At 47.8% G+C, this 22053-nt stretch overlaps 1 protein-coding gene across 2 annotated transcripts in view; it reads left to right on the top strand.

Annotated features, from left to right (window-relative positions):
* Positions 1 to 2965: 2965 nt before the first annotated feature.
* The window catches only part of CRTC1 (CREB regulated transcription coactivator 1), a 158001-nt gene continuing 138913 nt past the window's right edge, over positions 2966 to 22053 (top strand). The window contains exon 1 of one of the 2 annotated variants that reach the window (XM_083179396.1): positions 2966 to 3145. In XM_083179396.1, the coding sequence (XP_083035522.1) occupies positions 3020 to 3145 (126 nt within the window). In that variant the 5' untranslated portion in view covers positions 2966 to 3019. The remainder of the gene's footprint in view (positions 3146 to 22053) is intronic. The other variant, XM_083179397.1, reaches the window with a different exon arrangement.

Below are 22053 nucleotides of genomic sequence, written 5' to 3'. Positions count from 1 at the left end.
CACCAGAAGCCGGACAGTGCACACACAAGGGAGCTCCAGGCTGTGGCTGCTTCCGCTCATCAGGTGACTTCATCCTGAAACCAGGCACACAACGGGCACACAAGAAGCTGGGAGGTCAATCCCAGAGAAACGCTTTGAGCTATATTTTAATTGGACATTCTATATAACAACATCACGGCATTCAATGGACTAAGGACACTTGGTATTCATCTGTAACCTATCCCATCCGGAAAATAATCCGAGGCAGCTTCAGGCTAACATCAGCCATCCAGGTTTACCACCCCGCCAGAGGAACCTAATTCAACTTTGGACTCTGTATTTGGGACTATTTTGCCACCTGGTGCTCATCTGCTACATATGGGACCCAACAAATGATGTCCTCATGGTAATATGCCCACATAAATGCCCGTTTACATTGTGATGTACAGTATTTTTACTATTGAATGTCCTTGCATTATATATGCCTTTTAATATGCATTATTAAATTTTTAATGGAATTCCATAATTACAGCTAAATTAATTGATTATAATAAAAATTTATTGTACAGGATACCGTTCTAACCACTTTTTCAGCCTGCGCTGGTACAGCACTTTTTTACACAACGGGCACACACCCACCGTGCTGCAGGCACAGCCCACCCCACACTGCCTGTGAGCAATCATGGTGGCAAACCACCTAATTTACAGCCCACCAGCCAATAGGACAGCAGGATGGGGAGAGAAAGCCCAGCTATATCAGCTACTGGGTGAGAGAGGCAGCGTCATCACCTCCCCATCATCACTACAATCATTACTTAGTAGGTGTGGGTGCAGATGCGGCCGGCGGCAGTGAGGAGTATACCCCACACCCAGGGCCATCTTAACAGCAGTGTGGGCTGCTGGGTAAAGCAATGCACTGGGGCCCTTACCCATTCTCCCCTCCTAGGGGTGGGGGTTGCTATCAGCAGCAGCTTTAATGTCCCATGGGTGGCAGGGGGTGCTCTATCTTCCATTGAACATGTAGGACCTGGAGCAGTAACTTCTGCTAATTACTCCTTTACTGCACAGGTGGTGAGAGGGAGAACACTAACGTGTGGAAGGGGGCACTGAGCTGAATGAACGGTCCCTTGTAAATGACTTCCAGGGAGGTAGGGGTTGTTTTATATGCAGGGGAGGGTTGGATTATGGAGTGGGCTTAATATTCGTCATTTTCCGGTGGAAGGGCAGCTTGTTTGCTTGCAGATATCGCCATTATCTGGAAATAGATTTCTTAGCCTTCAATAGTATAAAAACCTAGAGTTCCACCTTTCAGGAGGTGCTGGGGACTTGGGGATCAGAGATCAGGAGCCAGAGCAATCCATTGACAAAAATATAAAACTGTACACCAGACGTTTGGAGCTAGAGCAGGGTCCGGCTGCTGGAAGGCTGATATCTCTGGTTCTGGGCATGATAGATACAAGCCGATAATGTCGCCAGAAAGGGGAGAGTCCCAGCTTTTGAAATATACTCAGAAAAACTCTATATCAGAGAGAACCTGATAAATATGACTGGGAATTGCAAATAAAAGGTCAGATGTGGACTGCTGCTTTGAAGTTGGATATCTCCAGTTCCCCAGGGCCGATTTTCAAAATTCTGGTTTCCCTGAAAAAAGGGGATCCTCAGCTATCAGCTTAGTGATTTCACTGGCCTGGGGGGGGGGACTGCCCCGTTCGCCCTCCCTTTAATCTGCCACTGGCTTCAATGCACGTCCGTCAGCCGAGCACAGCCGACTCCACAGCTACTGTAGTTTCAGAGCCTGCACACGAAGCAGCTTCACCTCCGTCCTCTCACTCAGTAAGTTACATGCTCAATCATACTGACAGCCAGGGCTCACAACCTGGATGGGTCAACGGCAGCTACAATAAAAACTATGGGGAGGGGGAATCGGGAAGGTGGGGAGATTTTTGCATAACAGCGAAGGTAGCATAATAAAGGATATATCAGGGGTGGGGTGGACAACAATGGCTATACACTGGAGGACATGATGAACAATTAGGTCTATGCGGGCAGAAGGTGGCACAATAATGGATATACAGGAAGGAGGTGATGGCCCAACCTGGCCTGTGGCGGCAGTGATTAAAGAACAAAATGAAAAACTTTGAAGGGTGCATTGGCATACCTCCCAAGCCCCCTGGCTGCGGGAATAGACGCTGTGCGCATGCCCCGCATCCGACAGGGGGGACTCCCAACAGCCCCCACTCACCGCGGGACACTGCCAGCCGCAGGAGGGACAGCGGGACAGGCCCTGATATCCGCATACCTCCCAACTTCGTCAGTTCAGCAGTCGGGACGCTGCTGCTGCGCGCCGGAGGTGCGTCGAAATTTTCGGGGGGGGGGGTGGCCTAATTTGGGGCATGGCCTATACTCGCGGCTCCTCCGCGAGGCCACGCCCCCATTTTGCAGCTATGGGGGCATGACCCAGAGGCTCTGTGAGCCTCTAGCCATGCCCCCAGCCCCCTGGCTACGGGAATAGACGCTGTGCGCATGCACACAGCGTTTATTCCCCGCTGCTTAGCAGCTGACGGGGACTCCCAACAGCCCCCCCCACACCGCGGGACACTGCCGCCCGCGGGTGGGACAGCGGGACAGGCCCTGACAATCGGGACTGTTGGGAGGTATGTATCCGGGACTGTCCCGCTAAAATCTGGACTGTTGGGAGGTATGCATTGGGATTGCCTTGGTGTCACCACAAGTCATTGTGCCCCATAAAAATTGCATCCCCTGCACTCTCTCTAGAGGGTCCACGGGGGGGGGGGACAGGGACTTCCACCACCTCTCCATGACCACTTTAAACACTGGGCGGCAGCACGATGCCCATCGCTGTAGCACCAGCAGCTTCAGCGCATCACAGCAGTGGGAGGATTAGTGTGTGAGTCTGTGACACTGTCACTGACAGTATACTGTATATGAGCCTGACTGGGAGCGCGCCCGCCGTGACGTCACCCACCTCAGTGCGACGTCACGTCCAGTGCGGGAGCGCGCATACTGAGGAGGAGGGAAGATGGCGACCTCAAACAATCCGCGGAAATTCAGTGAGAAAATCGCACTCCACAACCAGAAGCAGGCGGAGGAGACGGCAGCGTTCGAGGAGGTGATGAAGGACTTGAGCATCACCCGGGCGGCACGGGTAAGCAAGGCGGCGGGCACTAGGGTAGGTTGGTGTAGATGTGGCTGCAGAGGCTGAGACCACGGCCAACTGGCAGGGGCAGAGAAGGGGGCGGCCACCTGTACCGGAGAGAAGGGAGACGGCAGTAGGTCGGCAAACTGGTGGGGGTTGGGGAGATCTGGCAGCTGTGGGGGCATCCGCTGCAGGCCTGTCACAGCCTGGTGTCACCACATCGCAGCATCTCTGACATGCCTGCACCGGGAGCTCTCCCCGGACTGTCACCGACCCCCAGCATCTTTCCTGTGCATTGAGCTGGTGGTGCTGCTGCTGGCCAGGCCTGGCAGGTGCTACTATACGCAGGGCACGGGTGACACTACCGCACAGCACCGCTTGTCTCTGGCTGTGATGTGACATCTGCTTATTTTGGCCGCTGCCTCACATTTGTTGTTGTTAACTTTGCCATGTGGAGGTGTCCTGCTGTTTGGGCTCTCCAGCATAACAAGTGCTGAGCCTTCCTGTGTGACAGCCTCACTGCTGTACCTGCTTTAGTGGGCAATCACATGGTGTATGTCCACTTACTGTATTATTAGTGTCCTATTTCAAATACTATGTAAAATAAAAAGGGAATTTGTTTTGTTGGCGTTTTATATACATATTCACCGTATTGCAAGGAGGGTTGTATCATTTTCATATAAAAAGTATATTGCCTGTCGAAAGGCCTACTAGATGTGGTGAACTGTTATGGTACACTGTATATACCTCTATGGATGAAAAATAAAATTGCTTAAATGAAACAGCAGTAGTGTATCCATTGACACAAGTAGAAAAGTTCAAGTTTGGCAATATTAGCCACATGTCTCTTGGGATTTGTCCTGTTTTGATCTCTCTTTATTTTGATTCTCATTGTTGCAGCTTTTCCAATATTTGTTTTGTCTTATTTTGTTAAAGTTTTTTTATGTAAGTTCACATCAGAAATTGAATGTGTCACTTTTACCCCTTTCACGTCGCAAATTCCAGGTTGCCCCAGGGATTTGGAGACGGCTCCGTCCAGGCATTTGCGAGGTGAAGCGCCCCTCAGAGACGTATCAATAAGCTGGGTCGCTGATGTCACACAGGGCCGGAGGAGAACAGAGGCACTTCATCGGAGGGCTGGGAGGAGGCTGCGCTTGGAACGAATGCTGCCTCCTCCCTATACTGTGAGCGGGACCCGATCCGAGTCCTACTTGACCTGGGCTACCCATTAATACTACTTTCAGACCGCAAATGCCGTGTTGCACACGGGATTAGGACACGGGTCCCATCCCCAGAGCAACACGGCATTGCGGTCTGAAAGTTCCGACACGGCATATTGCCGAGTCGGTGACGTCACATGGGGCAGAGCTGGGCGGCAGCGCGTCATCGGGGGCTCGGGAGGAGGCAGTACTTGGAGCTGACAGTGCTGCCTCCTCCATACTGTGAACGGGACACGGGTCGCTCGACCCAGGCACCCGTTCGCACTGCACTTGACACTGGTCATAGCCGTGTTCAACCCTGGTCAATACCAGGGTTGAACACCCGTGTTGCTCTACCCGTGGTGGCCTTTTCAGACCGCACCTTGACCCGTGTTGGGGCCGCAAGAACACGGCAATAACCCGGGTCTAGAGTGCGGTCTGAAAGCGGTATTACACTGCCCAGCAACCCGGGTCCGACCCAGGTAAAACCCTTCTTTTAACCCGAATCGGAATGCCGGGTTGCTGGGCCCTGATTTTTCCTTTTGGTGCTTTCACACCGCACCGTATTTGTGTGAAAGGGTTATATGTCACGTTAACAAAAAATATATATATATCTCAGAATTTTGGATGTTGGTGACTCAACCTGTAGTTGGTTAAAGCTAGTTTGCTACTAATTTGCAGAGTACTGCAGTCCTATATATGGGTTGGGTACAGGATACCGGCAGTTATGATGCTGATGGTCAAAAACTGGCATCCTGACTACCATAATCCTGCCAGAAACAAGCAACTAAACCAACCCTTCACTCCCACAGCCTCACCCTCCCCAGCAAACCTGTGTTTGGGATTCTACATCCCCTCTATACTTGCGACCTTGTAGAACATCACGATCACAAGAATAGTGATCATGATCGTGTCCTTGTAAAAGTTACCATTTCTTACTACATCTACAATGGTGCTACAAACCTTTGCAATATTCTGAATTTCTCTCTAAACGTGACCTTAAATTTGTTTAGATGTTTAAAGGCCCATATAAACTGGGTAACTTTGAGCTGAAAGCCGCTCAAAACAGCAAGTTTCAGAGGCTTTCATCTCAAAGCCTTCCAGTGTGTATGGGCCGGCGGTGAACGCCGCTGTGCGCTCCTGCATCATCGCTGGGAAAGCCACTCATCTGCTGGTATTACCAACAGATGAGCGGCATTGAGGACGGCTTTGCATAGTCCCCCGCTAACATCGCTGGACAGGGGGAAAGCTGCTCAGTGTGTGTGAATTGAGTGGCTTTCCCCAGCGATGATAGCGATAATCACTGTCCATACAGGCTGGGCATAATTGTGGAGTGTGTGTGGACCTTAAGTTCTGAAAAAAGATTTTAATAAATTGGACACTTGATAAATTTATTGATCACCATGAATAAAGTTGAAGTTTATTCATCAACGAAAGTATGTAAATCTCTATAGCCGGGTCCACATTAGAGAGTTTTTGTTTTTCCATCCGTCCCAAGTGTGTTCGCACGGGGGACCGATGTTTTGCAACTGCGCAGGCGCAGATGCACGGTGAGAACAGGCATGGCCAACTACATGTTCACCATCCTTCCCACACCTAGCAGTGCGGCCAGGTGGCGTGGGGCGGAGAGCTCATGGAAACTGCATTCATGGGCGATTCTATGCAAATTGTCCAGTGGTGCGGGCAGCTGCCATCAGTGGGCAGCAGTTTGTGGGTGGCATCTGGGGGACTCCCAAGGCAGCCTTGTGAGTCAATCAGAATAAGGGACTAGATGACAATGATGCAATGTCATTTGGGTTTCCTCTAACAAAAATATACGGGTAGTCCAATTGGCTCCCAACAAAATTAACCCTAGAATGAGTCTTTGTGCGTGAACATGTGGTAGGGAATTGTTAAATCCTAATAAATCTGAAACCAATGGATACTAAGTTTCACAGTTTACATAGTGTACCTTGTCTGCATATCTCACGATACACCGATACCCTTATTGCAGTATCCTTACCAGTACTACCTACTTAAACACACTCAATGTACCAGGTATCGTTACAGTAAACCCTTCCGCTTATTGCACATAAATTATTCGAGACTTAGTATAAATTTGGAGTTAGGGTACAAAGTCCTTCACCGTATGTGTTAAGTCCCTAATGGAAAAAAGGAGTAACCGAGTATAACACAGTATTCAATTCTTAATAATTCAATAACTAATGAAACGGGAAAAACAAATGCAAGTACAACTCAGCTTAAATACAACTACAAACAATTTGAAAAGTACAGTTACCGTCTCTCTCACACGCAGGCGCCCCCCCCCCCCCCCCTGGACTGGGGCACTGTATTCTAAATCCTGAGCACAGTGGAATAGAATAGAATGTCCTGAGTCCATGTGCAGCATTATATAGGGTCCACATAATGGGATACAATAAAGTTATTCATTGGTCAAGAGGTCAGGTTTCGATCTACCTGATTGGTACAGTAAAGATACACAGCTGGTTCTTTGTTCAAGGCTTTGTCTAGGGGTTCCTGCTGTGTATCTGGTTTCAACTGGATTTTCCTTGTGAGCCCTTCCTCGTGGCAATGTATAGGCGAATAGATATAATGTCCAGAACTTCTGAATGGTAAATGCTGCGCTTTTCAAACGGGTGCCGTGCGGGGTCCCGGCAGTCGGGATCCCAACAGTCATTTACCAGACGTCGGGATCCTGACTGTTAAAACACCGACAGACGTGTTCCGGATGACCACCGGCTATTCTCCCTCGTGGGGGTCCACGATCCCCATAGAGGGAGAATAGAATAGGTGGCGAGTGTAGCGAGTCCGAAAGGGGATTGTTTCGCTTGCCATGCTGTCTGAGTCCGGCCAGTCGGGACCCTATACCACACCCTTTCAAACAAACACCAGAGAGTTGCGTGTGAGAGGCTGATCACATAGATCATGGTTGGGAATGCCTGACATAGATACTAAATATGTCCTGGGGAAATCGTGTATTAACATTAATACTATGTGTTGCGATATTAAACCATATAACTGTTTTTTATTTGTGATTGTGAAATATAGGTCTATGTGTATTAGTATGGCTGCCCTCTGAGTTCGCACAATATTCCTACTTGCTTCTATACATGATTTACGTAAATATGCGGATCAAAATGGCGGCCAGAGTATGCTAGTGCAGCTTGGATGCAACACGACTTTGACAGAATATAGATTGCTCCATTGGGGGCTGGGACGGATGTGCATGGTCACATATTCTCTGTAAACCGCTGCGGAATATGTGTGCGCTATATAAATAACAATTCCGTTGAACTGGCTGTCAATGATATAGTTCATAGAGTAGACATTAAATATTATTGCAAACAAGATCATTCATTGGCCACATTCAAGAGCGTACTGTAGGTGATGATATAGGCCCTTATTTTAGTTCACTCCATCTGGAAAATTCCTTCTAAGCTGGACAAAACGATGTGCACTGCAGGTGGGGTAGATGTTACTTGTGCATAGAGAGTTAGATTTGGGTGGGCTTTTACTTCAAAGTTAAGCTGTGTACGCATGCTTGGATTTTTCCCTGTTTTCGATTCGATTTTGCTTATAGAAGCAAAATTGAGTCCACATCGAATGGTTTTTAGGACACTTTCGATCTACATTCGATTCGATGCGCGCTCCCGTTTTCTCAAATTTGAATTGAAAAATCTACTGTGCAGCCAAGAATCTCGAATTCGATCCAATGAGTACATTGTGCCTACATTTCGAAATGGAATCGAATGCAAAAGTACAGATCTAATGTCAGATCTAATAGAAAATCGAATCTAACATCAAATCTAAAGCAAATCTAAGCGTGTGTACAGGGCTATAGAGCTATATTGCAGTGTAAAAATAAAGCAGTCAGTATTTTCCCTGCACAGAAACAAAATAACTCGCCCAAATCTAATTCTCTCTGCACATTTTACATCTGCCCCCCCCCACCCCCGCAGTGCACATGGTTTTGTTCATCTAAGAAGAATTTTGCCAGTAGGAGTGAACCAGAATAAGGCCCATAGTCAGGATTTTACTACATGTACAAATGACAGATGAGGTCTGCCACATACTGCAGGAGTGCACATTGTAAGCAATCTAGGGTGAGATTTAATAGGATGAGAGATTCAGAAAGTGAGAGATTTGGTAAGAAATCTCCAGTTTTTTTTAAAGCGCAATCGTTTTTGCAATGCAAAACCAGTTTCCTCTTGCAGTGTAAATGATTGCCGCTTTTAAAAAACTGGAGATTTCTTACCAAATCTCTCACTTTCTGAATCTCTCATCCTATTAAATTTCACCCTACGTGTGTAAACACTAGACCAGTGGTTCCCAAACTGTGTGCCTAGGTACCCTGGGGTGCCTTGGGACACTTGCAGGGGTGCCTTGGATTGGTGGTCTGGGAAAATTTATAATAGTTATGGGCAAAGCAATTGGCAGCCACCAACTCCGGTTTTGCCTATCATAAAATATATGGCAAACAAAAGCTTATATGTTTCCTTACTACATAATTTATCCTAAGGATGACCTATTAACACAATTTACTTAATTTTAATATTTTTTCTAAATTTATCAAAAATAAACTTTTGACCTAGGGGTGCAGTGAGAAATATTCTTATATTCTAGGGCGCAGTGGTTCAAAAAGGTTTGGGAACCACTGCACTAGACGATATGCACAAAATATTAGGTACTTGTTTCCTAGCACGTCCACAATCGCGGGCATCGCGGGTAATTTTTAATGGTCCACGATGCGACCGACGCGGTGCCGTCGATTTCCCATAGGGAACAATGTAAAATGCCTCAATTTAACCAAATCAACATAGGGAACAATGTTAAATTGTTAAAGAGAACCCCAAAAAACCCCCAGACCAGCGAAATGGCCCCCCAAAAATAGTTAACGCCACCCCACGATCAACGTCAACCCGAAGCGTGGCGAGCGCAGGCAGCGGTACGCGTCCTCTGACCTTTTCATACCCCCACTATCCACGTCGGCGTGGAGTTGAGAATAGATTAGTGTGGCGAGCGCAGCGAGCCACCGAGCCCGAAGCGTGGCGAGCGCACGCGGATACCTGTGAAGCCCGCGAAGGGACGCGTTTACCGGTGAAGGTATCCGCGTCCCCTCGTGGGGCTCGCCATGCTTCGGGCTCGGTGGCTCGCTGCGCTCGCCACACTAATCTATTCTCAACTCCACGCCGACGTGGATAGTGGGGGTATGAAAAGGTCGGAGGACGCATACCGCCGCCCCTCGTGGGCTCGCTGCGCTCGCCACGCTTCGGGTTGACGTTGATCGTGGGGTGGCGTTAACTATTTTTGGGGGGCCATTTCACTGGTCAGGGGTTTTTTTTGGCTTCTCTGGCCCATTTAACATTGTTCCCTATGTTGATTTGGTTAAATTGAGGCATTTTACATTGTTCCCTATGGGAAATCGCGGGCATCGCGTCGGTCGCATCGCATGCGATTTTTTAGCCCGCATGCGAAGCGACCGACGCAATTTTTTTACCTGCGATGCCCCCGATCAAGATCGTTGTGGCCGTGCTAGGAAACAAGTACCAAATATTATTTTGCCTATTGTTTTAAAAAATGTCTGTGAACCCAGCTTTCGTTGTTGGCAGTCGGGTGTGCATTTGGTTGACCCTGCCCTATTTCAAAAGTAAATAATAAAAAACATTTCCAAAGCCCGATGTACATAAAGGGCCTTACACAGAGGGCAATTTTTGCCTCCTTTCTAAGCAATCACCAGGTCAGGAAGAGGAACTAGACAAGAGCCTATTGCAGGACATCAATAAAATGGCATTAAAAGGAGAGGTGATAATCATGGGAGACTTTAATCTACCTGATGTAAACTGGGAGCAGCCTGTTGCAAGTTCCACCAGAAGTAGGGACATGCTGAATTCCTTGCAAGGAGCATCCCTCCAGCAATTGGTGAGGGAGCCCACTCGTAAGGACGCAATATTAGACTTAATACTTACAAATGGTGACAGAATATCTGACATAAATGTGGGTGAAAATCTGGGATCCAGTGACCATCAAGCAGTATGGTTCAAAATAAAGACAGAGACTGACTCATCGCACACAAAAACAAAGGTGTTAGATTTTAGGAAGGCTGATTTTGTAGAGATGGGAAACTCTGTAAGGGATTCTTTGGCAGAGTGGAAGAACTTGGAAGGAGTGCAGGATAAGTGGGAAAAATTAAAAAGTGCAATTCTAAAAGCAACAGAACTTTGTGTCAAAAGAGTTAGGAAAAACACAAGAAAAAGAAAGCCATTGTGGTTTGCAAAAGAAGTAGCAAGTATTTCTGCTCAGTATTCACTGCTGAAAGAGAGGGGAAGGGGCCACAGTTAAGTTGCAAGTATAGTCAGAAATCTGAGGGAGAGACAAGTACATTTACAGAGGAGAAAGTCCTCACAGAACTCTCAAAACTGAAAGTGGATAAATCAATGGGGCCAGATGGGATACATCCAAGGATACTAAAAGAGCTTAAAGGGGAGCTGGTAAAACCAATAACAGAATTATTCAACCAGTCACTAGCTACTGGAGTAATCCCAGAGGACTGGAAAACAGCGAATGTAGTCCCACTGCACAAAAGTGGAAGCAAGGAAGAGGTAAGCAACTATCGACCAGTGAGCCTTACATCAGTAGTAGGGAAATTGATGGAAACACTCTTAAAACAAAGAGTTGTAGAATATCTCAAAACCAGCAATTTACAGGATCCAAAACAGCATGGGTTTACTGGGGGAAGATCATGTCAAACAAATCTTATTGACTTTTTTGACTGGGTGACTAAAGTAATAGATCAAGGTGGGGCTGTAGATGTAGCTTATCTAGACTTTAGTAAAGCTTTTGACACTGTCCCACATCGCAGACTGTTAAACTTGAAAGCTTGGGATTGGATTCTAAGATAGTTGAATGGATAAGAGCGTGGTTGCAGGACAGAAAACAGAGAGTTGTAGTAAACGGAGTACAGTCAAAGGAGGGAAAGGTTACAAGTGGAGTACCCCAGGGATCTGTACTTGGACCGGTGCTTTTTAATATCTTTATTGGTGATATTGCAAATGGAATTGAGGGTAAAATGTGCCTTTTTGCAGATGACACAAAGGTATGCAACAGGGTAGACACACCAGGAGGGGTAAAACAAATGATTGAGGATCTAGGCAGATTAGAGAAATGGTCAAGAGAATGGCAACTACAGTTTAATGCCAAAAAATGCAAAATCATGCACTTGGGTCTCAGAAATCCAAAGACTCAATATAGTATAAATGGCACTATAATGGAAACTACTGAGGAAGAGAGGGATCTAGGTGTCACTATTTCAGGGGACTTAAAAGCAGGTAGGCAATGTAACAAAGCAATGAAGAAGGCAAGTCCGATGCTTGGTTGCATAGGGAGAGGTATCAGCAGTAGAAAGAAAGAAGTAATAATGCCACTGTATAGGTCATTGGTACGACCTCACCTAGAGTATTGTGTTCAGTTCTGGAGGCCATATCTCCAGAAGGATATAAATACATTAGAGACTGTACAAAGAAGAGCAACTAAAATGGTGCATGGCCTACATCACAAAACGTACCAGGAAAGACTAAAAGATCTTAATATGTATACTTTAGAGCAGAGAAGGGAAAGGGGGGACATGATAGAAACTTTCAAATATATCAAGGGCTTTAACAAGGTACAGGTGGGAGACATTCTTCACAGAAAGAGGAGCAACAGAACACGAGGACATGCACTGAAACTAGAGGGAGGAAGATTCAGGGGAAATGCGAGGAAGAATTTTTTCACAGAAAGAGTAGTAGATAAGTGGAATAGCCTCCCAACAGAGGTGGTAGACGCAAATACAGTAGTACAATTTAAACATGCTTGGGATAAGCATATTGATATCCTTACAAAAAAATAAGGATCAAATATGGTTTGAGGAAACATGTTTAAAAAAAGGGGCAGACTAGATGGGCCAAGTGGTTCTTATCTGCCGTCAAATTCTATGTTTCTATTTAATCTCGACGTATTACTCTCATGAGTAATGCATGGTCCCGTGCATCACCATCGCTGGCTCAGATCTTTAGCTGGCAAAATGTAGTTGGATTGCCTAGCAAGTGCATAGAAAACATTGGTTAGCGCAGATCACTTAACATACATTGCTATTTGTGTATGGGAGATCTAGACACTTGAAAGTTAAAGGGAAATTTCCTACCCTATATCACTTAGCACATATCGCTAAGCAAACATCTAAATGTGTATGCCCTGTTAAGGCCCGTACACACTTGACAATTTTCAGCTGAAAATCGGTCAAAACAGCCGTTTTGAGCGATTTTCGGCTGAAAATCGTCCAGTGTGTATACCCCGGAGATTGCCGACTAGCTCCCGTGACATCGCTAGGAAAGTGGTTCATCTGCTGGTTTTACCAGCAGATGTGGCGATGATGGATGGTTTTTCATCCATCATCGCCATGTGTGTACGCCTGCCGGGCTGAAAGATTAACCACTTTCAGCCCTGCGGACCGCCCCCCACCCCCTCGCCTGTCTATACTCACCCTGTGCTCTGTCTGGTGAGCCGGCTGGATGCTGCTGCAGAGCCCTGCTCCCTGGCCAGGCTAGCCCCACCCCCAGCCTTGCTAAATACGGAGCAGACAGCACTGCTCCCTGCAAACACCCTGCTGGCCACCAATGTTATATTATTCTGCCCACTGCCACCAATGAATTCATTAAATGCACCAATATAATATATATATATATATGCTTCCACAGACATCGTCAGATCCCGAAAACGGATGTGACGTGTAGTGGAACGCACGCCAGGACTCTTTGGGCCATTATCAGCTTTACAGCCCTCCCTCCAACATTCAATAAAAAGTATTTCATTTAGCCCATGTGTTGTATATTATTCGGTTATACCAATGGCCAGTAGGTATCTTTCATATATCCATAGAATTTTAGCCAAATTGAGGCATTTTTCGTCTGATCCACCCACAGGAAGTGACATCACACACAGCTCACTATATATATCAGGCCAGTCCAATGGCTGACATATGCAGTCTGTGAAGGATCTATACCAGATACACTCTTTGAGAGGTAGGTTAACTTCTGAAGTTTTCTCCATAGAATATGCTTCTTTATGTATAGAAGCTGCTTGTAACCGATATTTTCGTTTGGGTGTTTGTATATACCACCTTCATCAATTTATGCTTTCTGTAAATTTTTTGACTGGATTGGGTGTTTATATATTTATCCCACTCCCACACAAATTTTGGATGTATTGAACTGACAAAAACATTTCAGTAATCACTATGTAATTCTCTAGGGTCTACCTGTGGGAGACACAGATATTGTAAGTCTCCGTCTAGAAATTGCTCTGGTTTATCTGTAGTATTTATCCATATTGGTATGTATGAATACCTTTTCACTAACGTCCTTGATGGGATACTGGGAATGGTCTTAAGACATTGGGGTATTAGAGGGTATCCGCAGGAGACAGGCACATCTATAACTTTGAAGCTGGGTGTACTGGCTCCTCCCCTCTGATTCCCCTCCCAGGAACCAGTTTAGAAAAATGTGCCCTCAGGAGAGGATGCACACTGCTGGAGCTCCAGAGAGTTTGTCTTCAGTTTATTTTCTTTTATTATTTTGGGGTTACTGTGTTGGACTTCACAGTATCCCTGCTTCGTGGGAGTCAGTTGAGGAGGGTTCAGCTGCAGGCCTCTTAAGGTACCGAGCTGTCCCTGCTGCAGGACCACTGTCCTGAGAGGGTGTTTGTACTCACGGGCATTGCGCTGCAGTGATACTCACCCCCAGCATGCCGCACACTCCTGACACAGTCCGAAGACGTCTGTGGTGAGTAGAAACCGGGGTCCCCACAGTGGGGTACCCCGGCTCATTGTGCGGCAAGATGGCGGCGGCGGCAGACGCGGTACCCTGCACAGGGGCTGCGCAGACCCCCTGTCACAAACTGGCTGCGGGTGACAGTCCCTGGGCTACCAGGGCAGATCCCACTATAAAACGCTGTTCAGTGTAAGGGCGCCATTAAAACTGACAGCCAGCGCCAGTATAAAGATCAGTGAAGCCCCTGCGCCATCACAGGGGGGCGGGGCTTCAGCGGAGCGAGGCCAGAGCTCTGAGCGCGCATACACTACTTCCTGCTTCTCCCTGGGCGCCATTACTGTCTCCAGATACACTCCTCAGCGGTGAGGTGTGGGACAGAGGAAATCTGCAGAAAACAGCAAGTGTATTTAGCGCTAAGATCGCTTAATTGATCACACTGTTCTGTGTTTATGCGTGTTACCAACTCCTAAATAGGAGTTCAGGTTGTACAGGGTGTGCTGGTCTCCTCAGTGTAATCTGAGCGCTCCCCCACGTGCTTGTTAAGCTACACACTTCCAGTGATAGAGCTCACACATATATAGCTACTATACACTGCACACTGAATATATACATATTTATTTCATTGTGATTGTGGTGTGTTTGTGGAAGAAAGGTTACTCATTCCTTCAACATGGTGAGGAAGTTAACCTGTCTCATTTGCAGCAGCAAGTTTGTGCCTAAATCCACCTCACAAATTACTTGTGAGGAATGCATGTCCACTCAAACGAGTGGGACAGGGGGTTCATCCCAGATTAATCCTCAATCAGACTCACAGGAGCCTGAATGGGCGGCAGGCATTAAAACCATGCTGCAGGCAGTGTCAACACAATTGGCTGCAAATACAATGCAGACCAAACAGGTGCAGCAGGACTTAACAGTTTTAGCCGCACGGGTGGATAATATAAGCACCACCACGGGCCAGTCACGGAAGCGTGCTGCGACCGCCATGTTGCCTGATTCAGATGATGATCTACAGGCTGGTGACGACACAGATGATAATGTGGACGACGGGGCTCTGATCCCTGATTCACAGTCATCTCTTAGAGGCCCAGAACCTCTTATTACAGCAATAAGAGAAGTGTTAGACCTTCCTTTAGCTGACATGCAGGAAGGTGACCCGTTCTTTGGGTCCCAAAGGAAACAGCAAATTGTTTATCCTGAACAAGTTGACCTTGATGAGACGTTTAAGGAGGCTTGGAAACAACCTGAAAAGCGTTTCCAACTGTCTAAAAGGTTTAAGTCCAATTTTCCCTTTGATCCCGCCACTAGAGCGGTGTGGGAAGAGCCTCCGGTTGTGGATGCATCAGTGTCCAGACTGTCCAAGAAGGTGGTTCTCCCCGTCCCAGGGGCAGCAACACTCAAGGATAGTACAGACAAAAAACTGGATACTACCCTTAAGTCCATGTACACTGCGAGTGGGGCGTCTCAGAGACCTGTCCTCGCCAGTTGTTGGATGGCCAAGTCCATTTATACATGGGCTTCTCAAATCCAGGAAGGCATGCTGGCTGATATGTCAATGGCGCAGGTCGGAGAGAGACTTCGCCATATCCAGGATACTGCAAAGATCCTGTGTGACACGCAGAAGGAGCTTGGAGCTATAAATGCTCGCTCTTCCGCAATGGCGGTTTCAGGCCGCAGGGCCCTCTGGTTAAGACAGTGGGTAGCTGATCCAGAGTCTAAACGTAGCGTGGAAAGTTTGCCTTTTAAGGGAGAAAAGTTATTTGGTAGCGAACTTGACGACCTTATATCCAAGGCTACAGCCGGCAAGTCGACTTTTCTGCCGACGGCTTCCACTCACGCAAAACGTCCCTTTCAGGGCCATACGTCCCAGTCCTTTCAGGCTTCTCAGTCCTTTCGGCCTTCCAGGCCCAGGCAGAGGGCGAGAGGCTCCAGCTCGGCCACCAGAGGGGGCCGTGGCAGGTTCAGGAAGCCCGCCAGCACAGGATCTCAGGATCGTGCCGCTAATGCCTCCGCTTCTAAGCCGGCAGCATGACTCGGGTTCCGACCCTGGAGTCACTTGCGAGGTGGGGGTGTCGCCTGTCAGCTTTCAGCCAAGTATGGTCAGTCTCTCACCTGGATTCCTGGGTGAGAGATCTTATTACCAACGGCTACAGGCTGGAATTCGAAAAACCTCCCCCTCACAGGTTCTTCAAATCAGGTCTGCCGGCTCTACAGGCAGACCGAGTGAACCTGCAGCAGGCAATACAACGCCTGCTGACGTCACGGGTTATCACACCTGTCCCATTGCAGGAACAAGGAAGGGGTTACTACTCCAATCTGTTCCTCGTGCCGAAGCCGGACGGCTCGGTGCGCCCCATTTTAAATTTAAAAGTCTCTAAACCCTTTTTTAAGGGTTTACAAATTCAAGATGGAGTCCCTCCGGGCAGTAATAGCAACCCTGGAGGAGGGAGAGTTCTTAGCATCGCTGGATGTAAAGGACGCCTACCTCCACATACCAATTTGGGGTCCACATCAGGCTTTCCTGAGGTTTGCGCTGAAAGATCTGCACTTTCAATTCAGAGCGCTGCCATTCGGCCTGTCATCAGCGCCGCGTGTGTTCACGAAGGTGATGGCAGAAATGATGGTACTGCTCAGGAGGTCGGGTGTCAACATTATCCCTTACCTGGACGACTTGCTGATCAAAGCAAGGTCGGAACAGGTCCTGCTGCAGGATATAGCAAAGACCAGGCAGATTTTATCCGAGCATGGGTGGATCCTAAATATCCCCAAGTCCTCCCTGACGCCGTCGCGTCGTATCCTCTTTCTAGGAATGTTCCTGGATACAGAGTTGAAAAGGATTTTCCTCCCTCGGGAGAAGATGGAAGCCATACAATCCCTGGTGATGGTGATTTTGGCAAAGCCTCAGGTGTCGGTTCACCAATGCATCCAGCTATTGGGCAGGATGGTGGCCACATTCGAGGCCATTCAGTTCGGACGCTTTCACACCAGGGTGTTCCAACTGGATCTGTTGGCAAAATGGTCGGGCTCTCATCTCCTGATGTACAAGAGGATTTCTCTGTCGCATCAGTCCCGGCAGTCCCTTCTATGGTGGACTCAGGAGTCGAACCTGCTTGCAGGTCGGAGATTTGGCATCCAGGATTGGGTGCGACTCACGACAGATGCGAGTCTGCAGGGATGGGGTGCTGTGACCATGGACAGAACCTTTCAAGGTCAGTGGACTCGGTGGGAAGCGAGACTCCACATCAATATCCTGGAGCTGAGAGCTGTATACTATGCAGTGTTACAAGCCCAGGATTTCCTCCAAGGTCGGGCGCTCCAGATACAGTCCGACAATGCCACAACTGTGGCCTACATAAATCGCCAGGGAGGCACAAAAAGCAGGACTTGCATGAAGGAAGCTTCCAAGATCCTGACCTGGGCGGAAACGTACGTGGTGGCTCTGTCGGCCATCTTTATCCCGGGTGTGGACAATTGGGAGGCGGACTTCCTGAGTCGTCACGCCCTCCACCCCGGGGAATGGAGCCTGAATTCACAGGTGTTTGCAGCAATTGTGGACCGTTGGGGCCAGCCATCGATAGATCTGATGGCATCCCGGTTAAACCACAAAGTCCCCATGTACTGCACAAGGACCAGGGATCCCAGCGCAGTGGCAATAGACGCCCTGACAATTCCATGGGTGTTTCCCTTGGTGTACCTGTTTCCACCCATACCACTGCTGACAAGAGTTCTAAAAAGGGTTCGAAGTCAGGGAGTGGAAGCCATTCTTGTAGCTCCGGACTGGCCAAGAAGGGCTTGGTTCTCGGACCTACAGAGCCTGCTGATCGAGGATCCTTGGCCTCTGCCTCTAAGGAGAGATCTTCTCACACAAGGCCCTTGCGTCTTCCAAGATTTAGGGCGGCTACGTTTGTCGGCGTGGAGGCTGAGCGGAAAATCTTAGCTCAGAAGGGTCTGCATTCATCAGTTATCACCACGATGATTCAGGCCAGAAAGCCGGTGACAAACACGCACTACTACAAGATCTGGAGAAAGTACGTGGGTTGGTGTGAGGAACAGAAGGTTCCCCCTGCAAAATTCAACCTGAATAGGTTGTTGTGCTTCTTACAAGCGGGATTGGATTTGGGCCTTCGTCTGGGCTCACTAAAAGTACAGATTTCGGCCCTGTCCATATTCTTCCAAAGAAGATTGGCTGTCATCCCGGAAGTACAGACCTTCCTTCAGGGAGTGCTTCACATCCAGCCTCCTTTTGTACCTCCTACACCTCCTTGGAGTTTGGACGTTGTTCTAAACTTCCTTCAATCCTCCTGGTTTGAACCATTGGAGTCAATTGAGTTGAGGTATATCACCTGGAAGGCAGTGGTCCTTTTGGCCCTAGCCTCGGCTAGGAGAGTGTCGGAATTGGGAGCCCTTTCCTGTAAAAGTCCTTATCTGATTTTCCACTCAGATAGAGCGGAGTTGAGAACAAACCCGCGTTTTCTTCCCAAGGTGATTTCTTCCTTTCACCTAAATCAGCCAATTGTGGTCCCGTCTGCATCTGGTTCACCGGATATTCCGGTATCCCTGGATGTGGTGCGCGTCTTGCGTGTGTATGTCCAGAGGACGTTAAGAATCAGGAAGACAGATTGTCTATTTATTCTGTATGACGCTCAAAAGAAGGGACATCCTGCGTCTAAGCAGTCCATTGCTAGATGGATTAGGACTACAATCCAACAAGCCTATGGGACGGCAGGCATGCCGACTCCTCCGGTTTTAAAGGCTCATTCCACCAGATCGGTGGGCGCATCCTGGGCGGCTGCTCGGGGTGTGTCAGCTCTGCAACTCTGTAGAGCTGCTACATGGTCGGGGCAACACACCTTTGTAAAATTTTACAAGTTTGATGCCTTGGCCCAAGAAGATACCCAGTTTGGGCAGGCAGTACTGCAGCAGTCTCCGCACGTACCCTCCCTTTCTGGAAGCTTTGGGACATCCCCAATGTCTTAAGACCATTCCCAGTATCCCATCAAGGACGTTAGTGAAAATAGGAATTTAATACCTACCGGTAATTCCTTTTCACGTAGTCCTTATGGGATACTGGGCGCCCGCCCCGTGCGGGGGTCTGGCTGCAGCTTATTCTGCTGTTTAAGTTCAGAAGTTCACCTTATGGTCTTCTGGTTCAAGGGTCTAGTTCAGTGACCTTGTTAAAGAAAATCCACCCAGTTGGTGGTATTATAGTTGTTTATTGTTTTGTATGAATGCGGGTGTGCTGGCATAAATCTCACCACACTATTCACACTTATGTTTACATAGGTGACATATATGTTATTCCTCTCATATGTACATTCTCCTTCGGGCACAGTTTTTCCATTAACTGGTTCCTGGGAGGGGAATCAGAGGGGAGGAGCCAGTACACCCAGCTTCAAAGTTATAGATGTGCCTGTCTCCTGCGGATACCCTCTAATACCCCAATGTCTTAAGACCATTCCCAGTATCCCATAAGGACTACGTGAAAAGGAATTACCGGTAGGTATTAAATTCCTATTTTTATCACATTTCTCTAAACCATTAGATTTCTTTTTATATCCATGTTCTCCCCCATATTTAATATAATGACCAAATATTCACAGATTGGTCGCAAAAGAAGAACACCAAAAAGGCATTCTAGCCTGTTCAAATTTTGAAGTTGGTACACCAGTAGTGGACTGAAATAACTTGATCCCAATGATTAACCACATTTTGGTATGTAATATAATTTACAATATATTGTTGGTGTATTTAAATGAATACATTGGTGGCAGTGGGCATATAAAAATATAAACATTGGTGGCCAGCTGTGTGCGTCACTATCTGCTGGGGACAGTGTAGGGCACGGGACGCCCCAGGCGGGGGGGGGGGGTGTTTTGGCACTTACCCGCTCCACTGGGGGGGTGATGCGGCGGCGGTGCTCCACGGGGGAATTATGCGGCCGCATCTCTCCAAGGAAGGGGCTGGCGGGTAATGTGGTGACGGCCGCCGAGTCGCTCAAGGGGCGCACCCTGTCTAGTACACGCATGCCATTTAAATAAATACATACGTGGGCAGTTTTCATTTAAATAAATATACATTTGTGGCAGTGGGTATATAAACATTGGTGGTCTGTGCCAGCAATGCATAAATTAGTGCCAACACTGCCACCAATGTTTATATATTTATATGTCCACTGCCACCAATGTACTGTATATATGGAACCCTTGGAATTCAAACCCAGCCCATTTTCAGCAAAGTCTTTTGCCTCCTGAAAATCTCTTGCTCTTTGGGTAAAATAGCTCAGTGTGTACGCACTACTTTGGGGAAAGATATATCTATCAAAAGTCTTTTGAAATGAAAATCTTTAAGTGTGTATGGACCTTAAATGGGCCCTACACACATGCCGGTATGTGTAGGGTGACCTAGCTGTGCTATGTCGGGCCGTTCTGCTCAGCACACAGAGGTGACAGCCCACACACAGAGCGAGCTGTCAGCTCTGTGTGCTAAGCGAGCAGACAGCGCCAGTGTTCTCCGGTGGGAGAACCCTGCCGATATTGATGGACACTGTTCATCAATCTCGGCCAGTGACAAAGATGCGCGGGGACGCGCATTGCTGTCGATATAGCCCCCCCCCCCCCACACACACACACACACACACACCGATGTGAGAATATTTTCTAAGCGACTTTTCCAAACTAAGCAAAATCGTGTAGAAAATGCCTTAATATCGACATGTGTGTAGGCCGTATTACTCTTGAAAAGGCTACAGAACTTTCATCTTCAATCCTGAATGCAGCAGTGTACAAATGCAAACACCATTGATGAACTAGCCAGTTGTAATTTGTACAACCGAAATCACACCAAGAGCTAAGCCTAACATCAATTGATCTAAAGTTCTACCCTTGCACTGGTTATTGTGAAACCATCATCAAGTAGATCACGGCTTGACAAATTATTTTTAAATCTAGGAGCCAAGATAAAAGTGTAGGAGCCAGAAAAACTAACAATAGGGACAGTGTGTGCCAAAAAGTTAAACTATAATACCTGTTACCCATGTCACACACCCGTTAAATATTATGCCACAATGCTCATTACACATTATGCCACATGCCGTAATGCCTATTGCATATGCTACCACATGCCATAATTCCCATTACACAGACCAAACACCGTAATGCCTATTAGACCTTATGCCACACACTGTAATGCCCATTACATATAATACCACATGCCGTAATGACCATTACATATTATGCCACATTGATACCAAGCAGGGAGAGATCCAGAAAAAAAAAGACGGGCGGGGGGGGGGGTTGGGGGGTTGGGGGGTTGGGGGGGGGGGGGTTGGGGGGTTGGGGCAACATTACAGGATAGTGGATGAGAAGGTATAAGTGGACATGGAGAGGCAGGGGTTTTGCAGAGAAAAAGGATGACAAACAGGGGGTGACTGACAGGGAGAGGCAGAGGGTGACCAAGAGTGGGTGAAAGGGATAGATAGTGTGACATAGAGAGGATTGTAAGCATTTAGTGACAGGGAGACCAATGGAAAATGGGTGAAAGGGAGAGGCAGTGTGAGAGAGGTGGAGGATGAGACAGGCATCACTGTTTATATGCCCCCCCCCCCCCAGTACACCTATGTATCCAGTACCCCCTCCCTTTCCTTGTCCCCTCATTTCCAATACAAGCAGCGCTGTGTACTGTACCTAGAGCAGCGGGTCCTGGAAGCGTTTATACTGTCCGGAGAGTGCTGACAGCAGCCTCTGGTGTCTTTGACATCAGACACTTAAGCAGCGGGTCCCCAGGGTGGGTTATCATATTAGGAGAACTTGCAGCAGCCTCTGCTGCAAGTGCTCAGCGTGCGCCGCGGTGGGTTATACTGTACAATATAACAGCCAGCACGGCAGTAGCCAGCAGAGTGGCTCACAACTCACCCAGC

Source organism: Crinia signifera, chromosome 1 (assembly GCF_055691185.1).
Source record: "Crinia signifera chromosome 1, ASM5569118v1, whole genome shotgun sequence".
Lineage (NCBI taxonomy): Eukaryota > Metazoa > Chordata > Amphibia > Anura > Myobatrachidae > Crinia > Crinia signifera.
The sequence above is the reverse complement of the archived record's forward strand: the minus strand, read 5'-3'. Positions and strand labels throughout refer to the sequence as shown.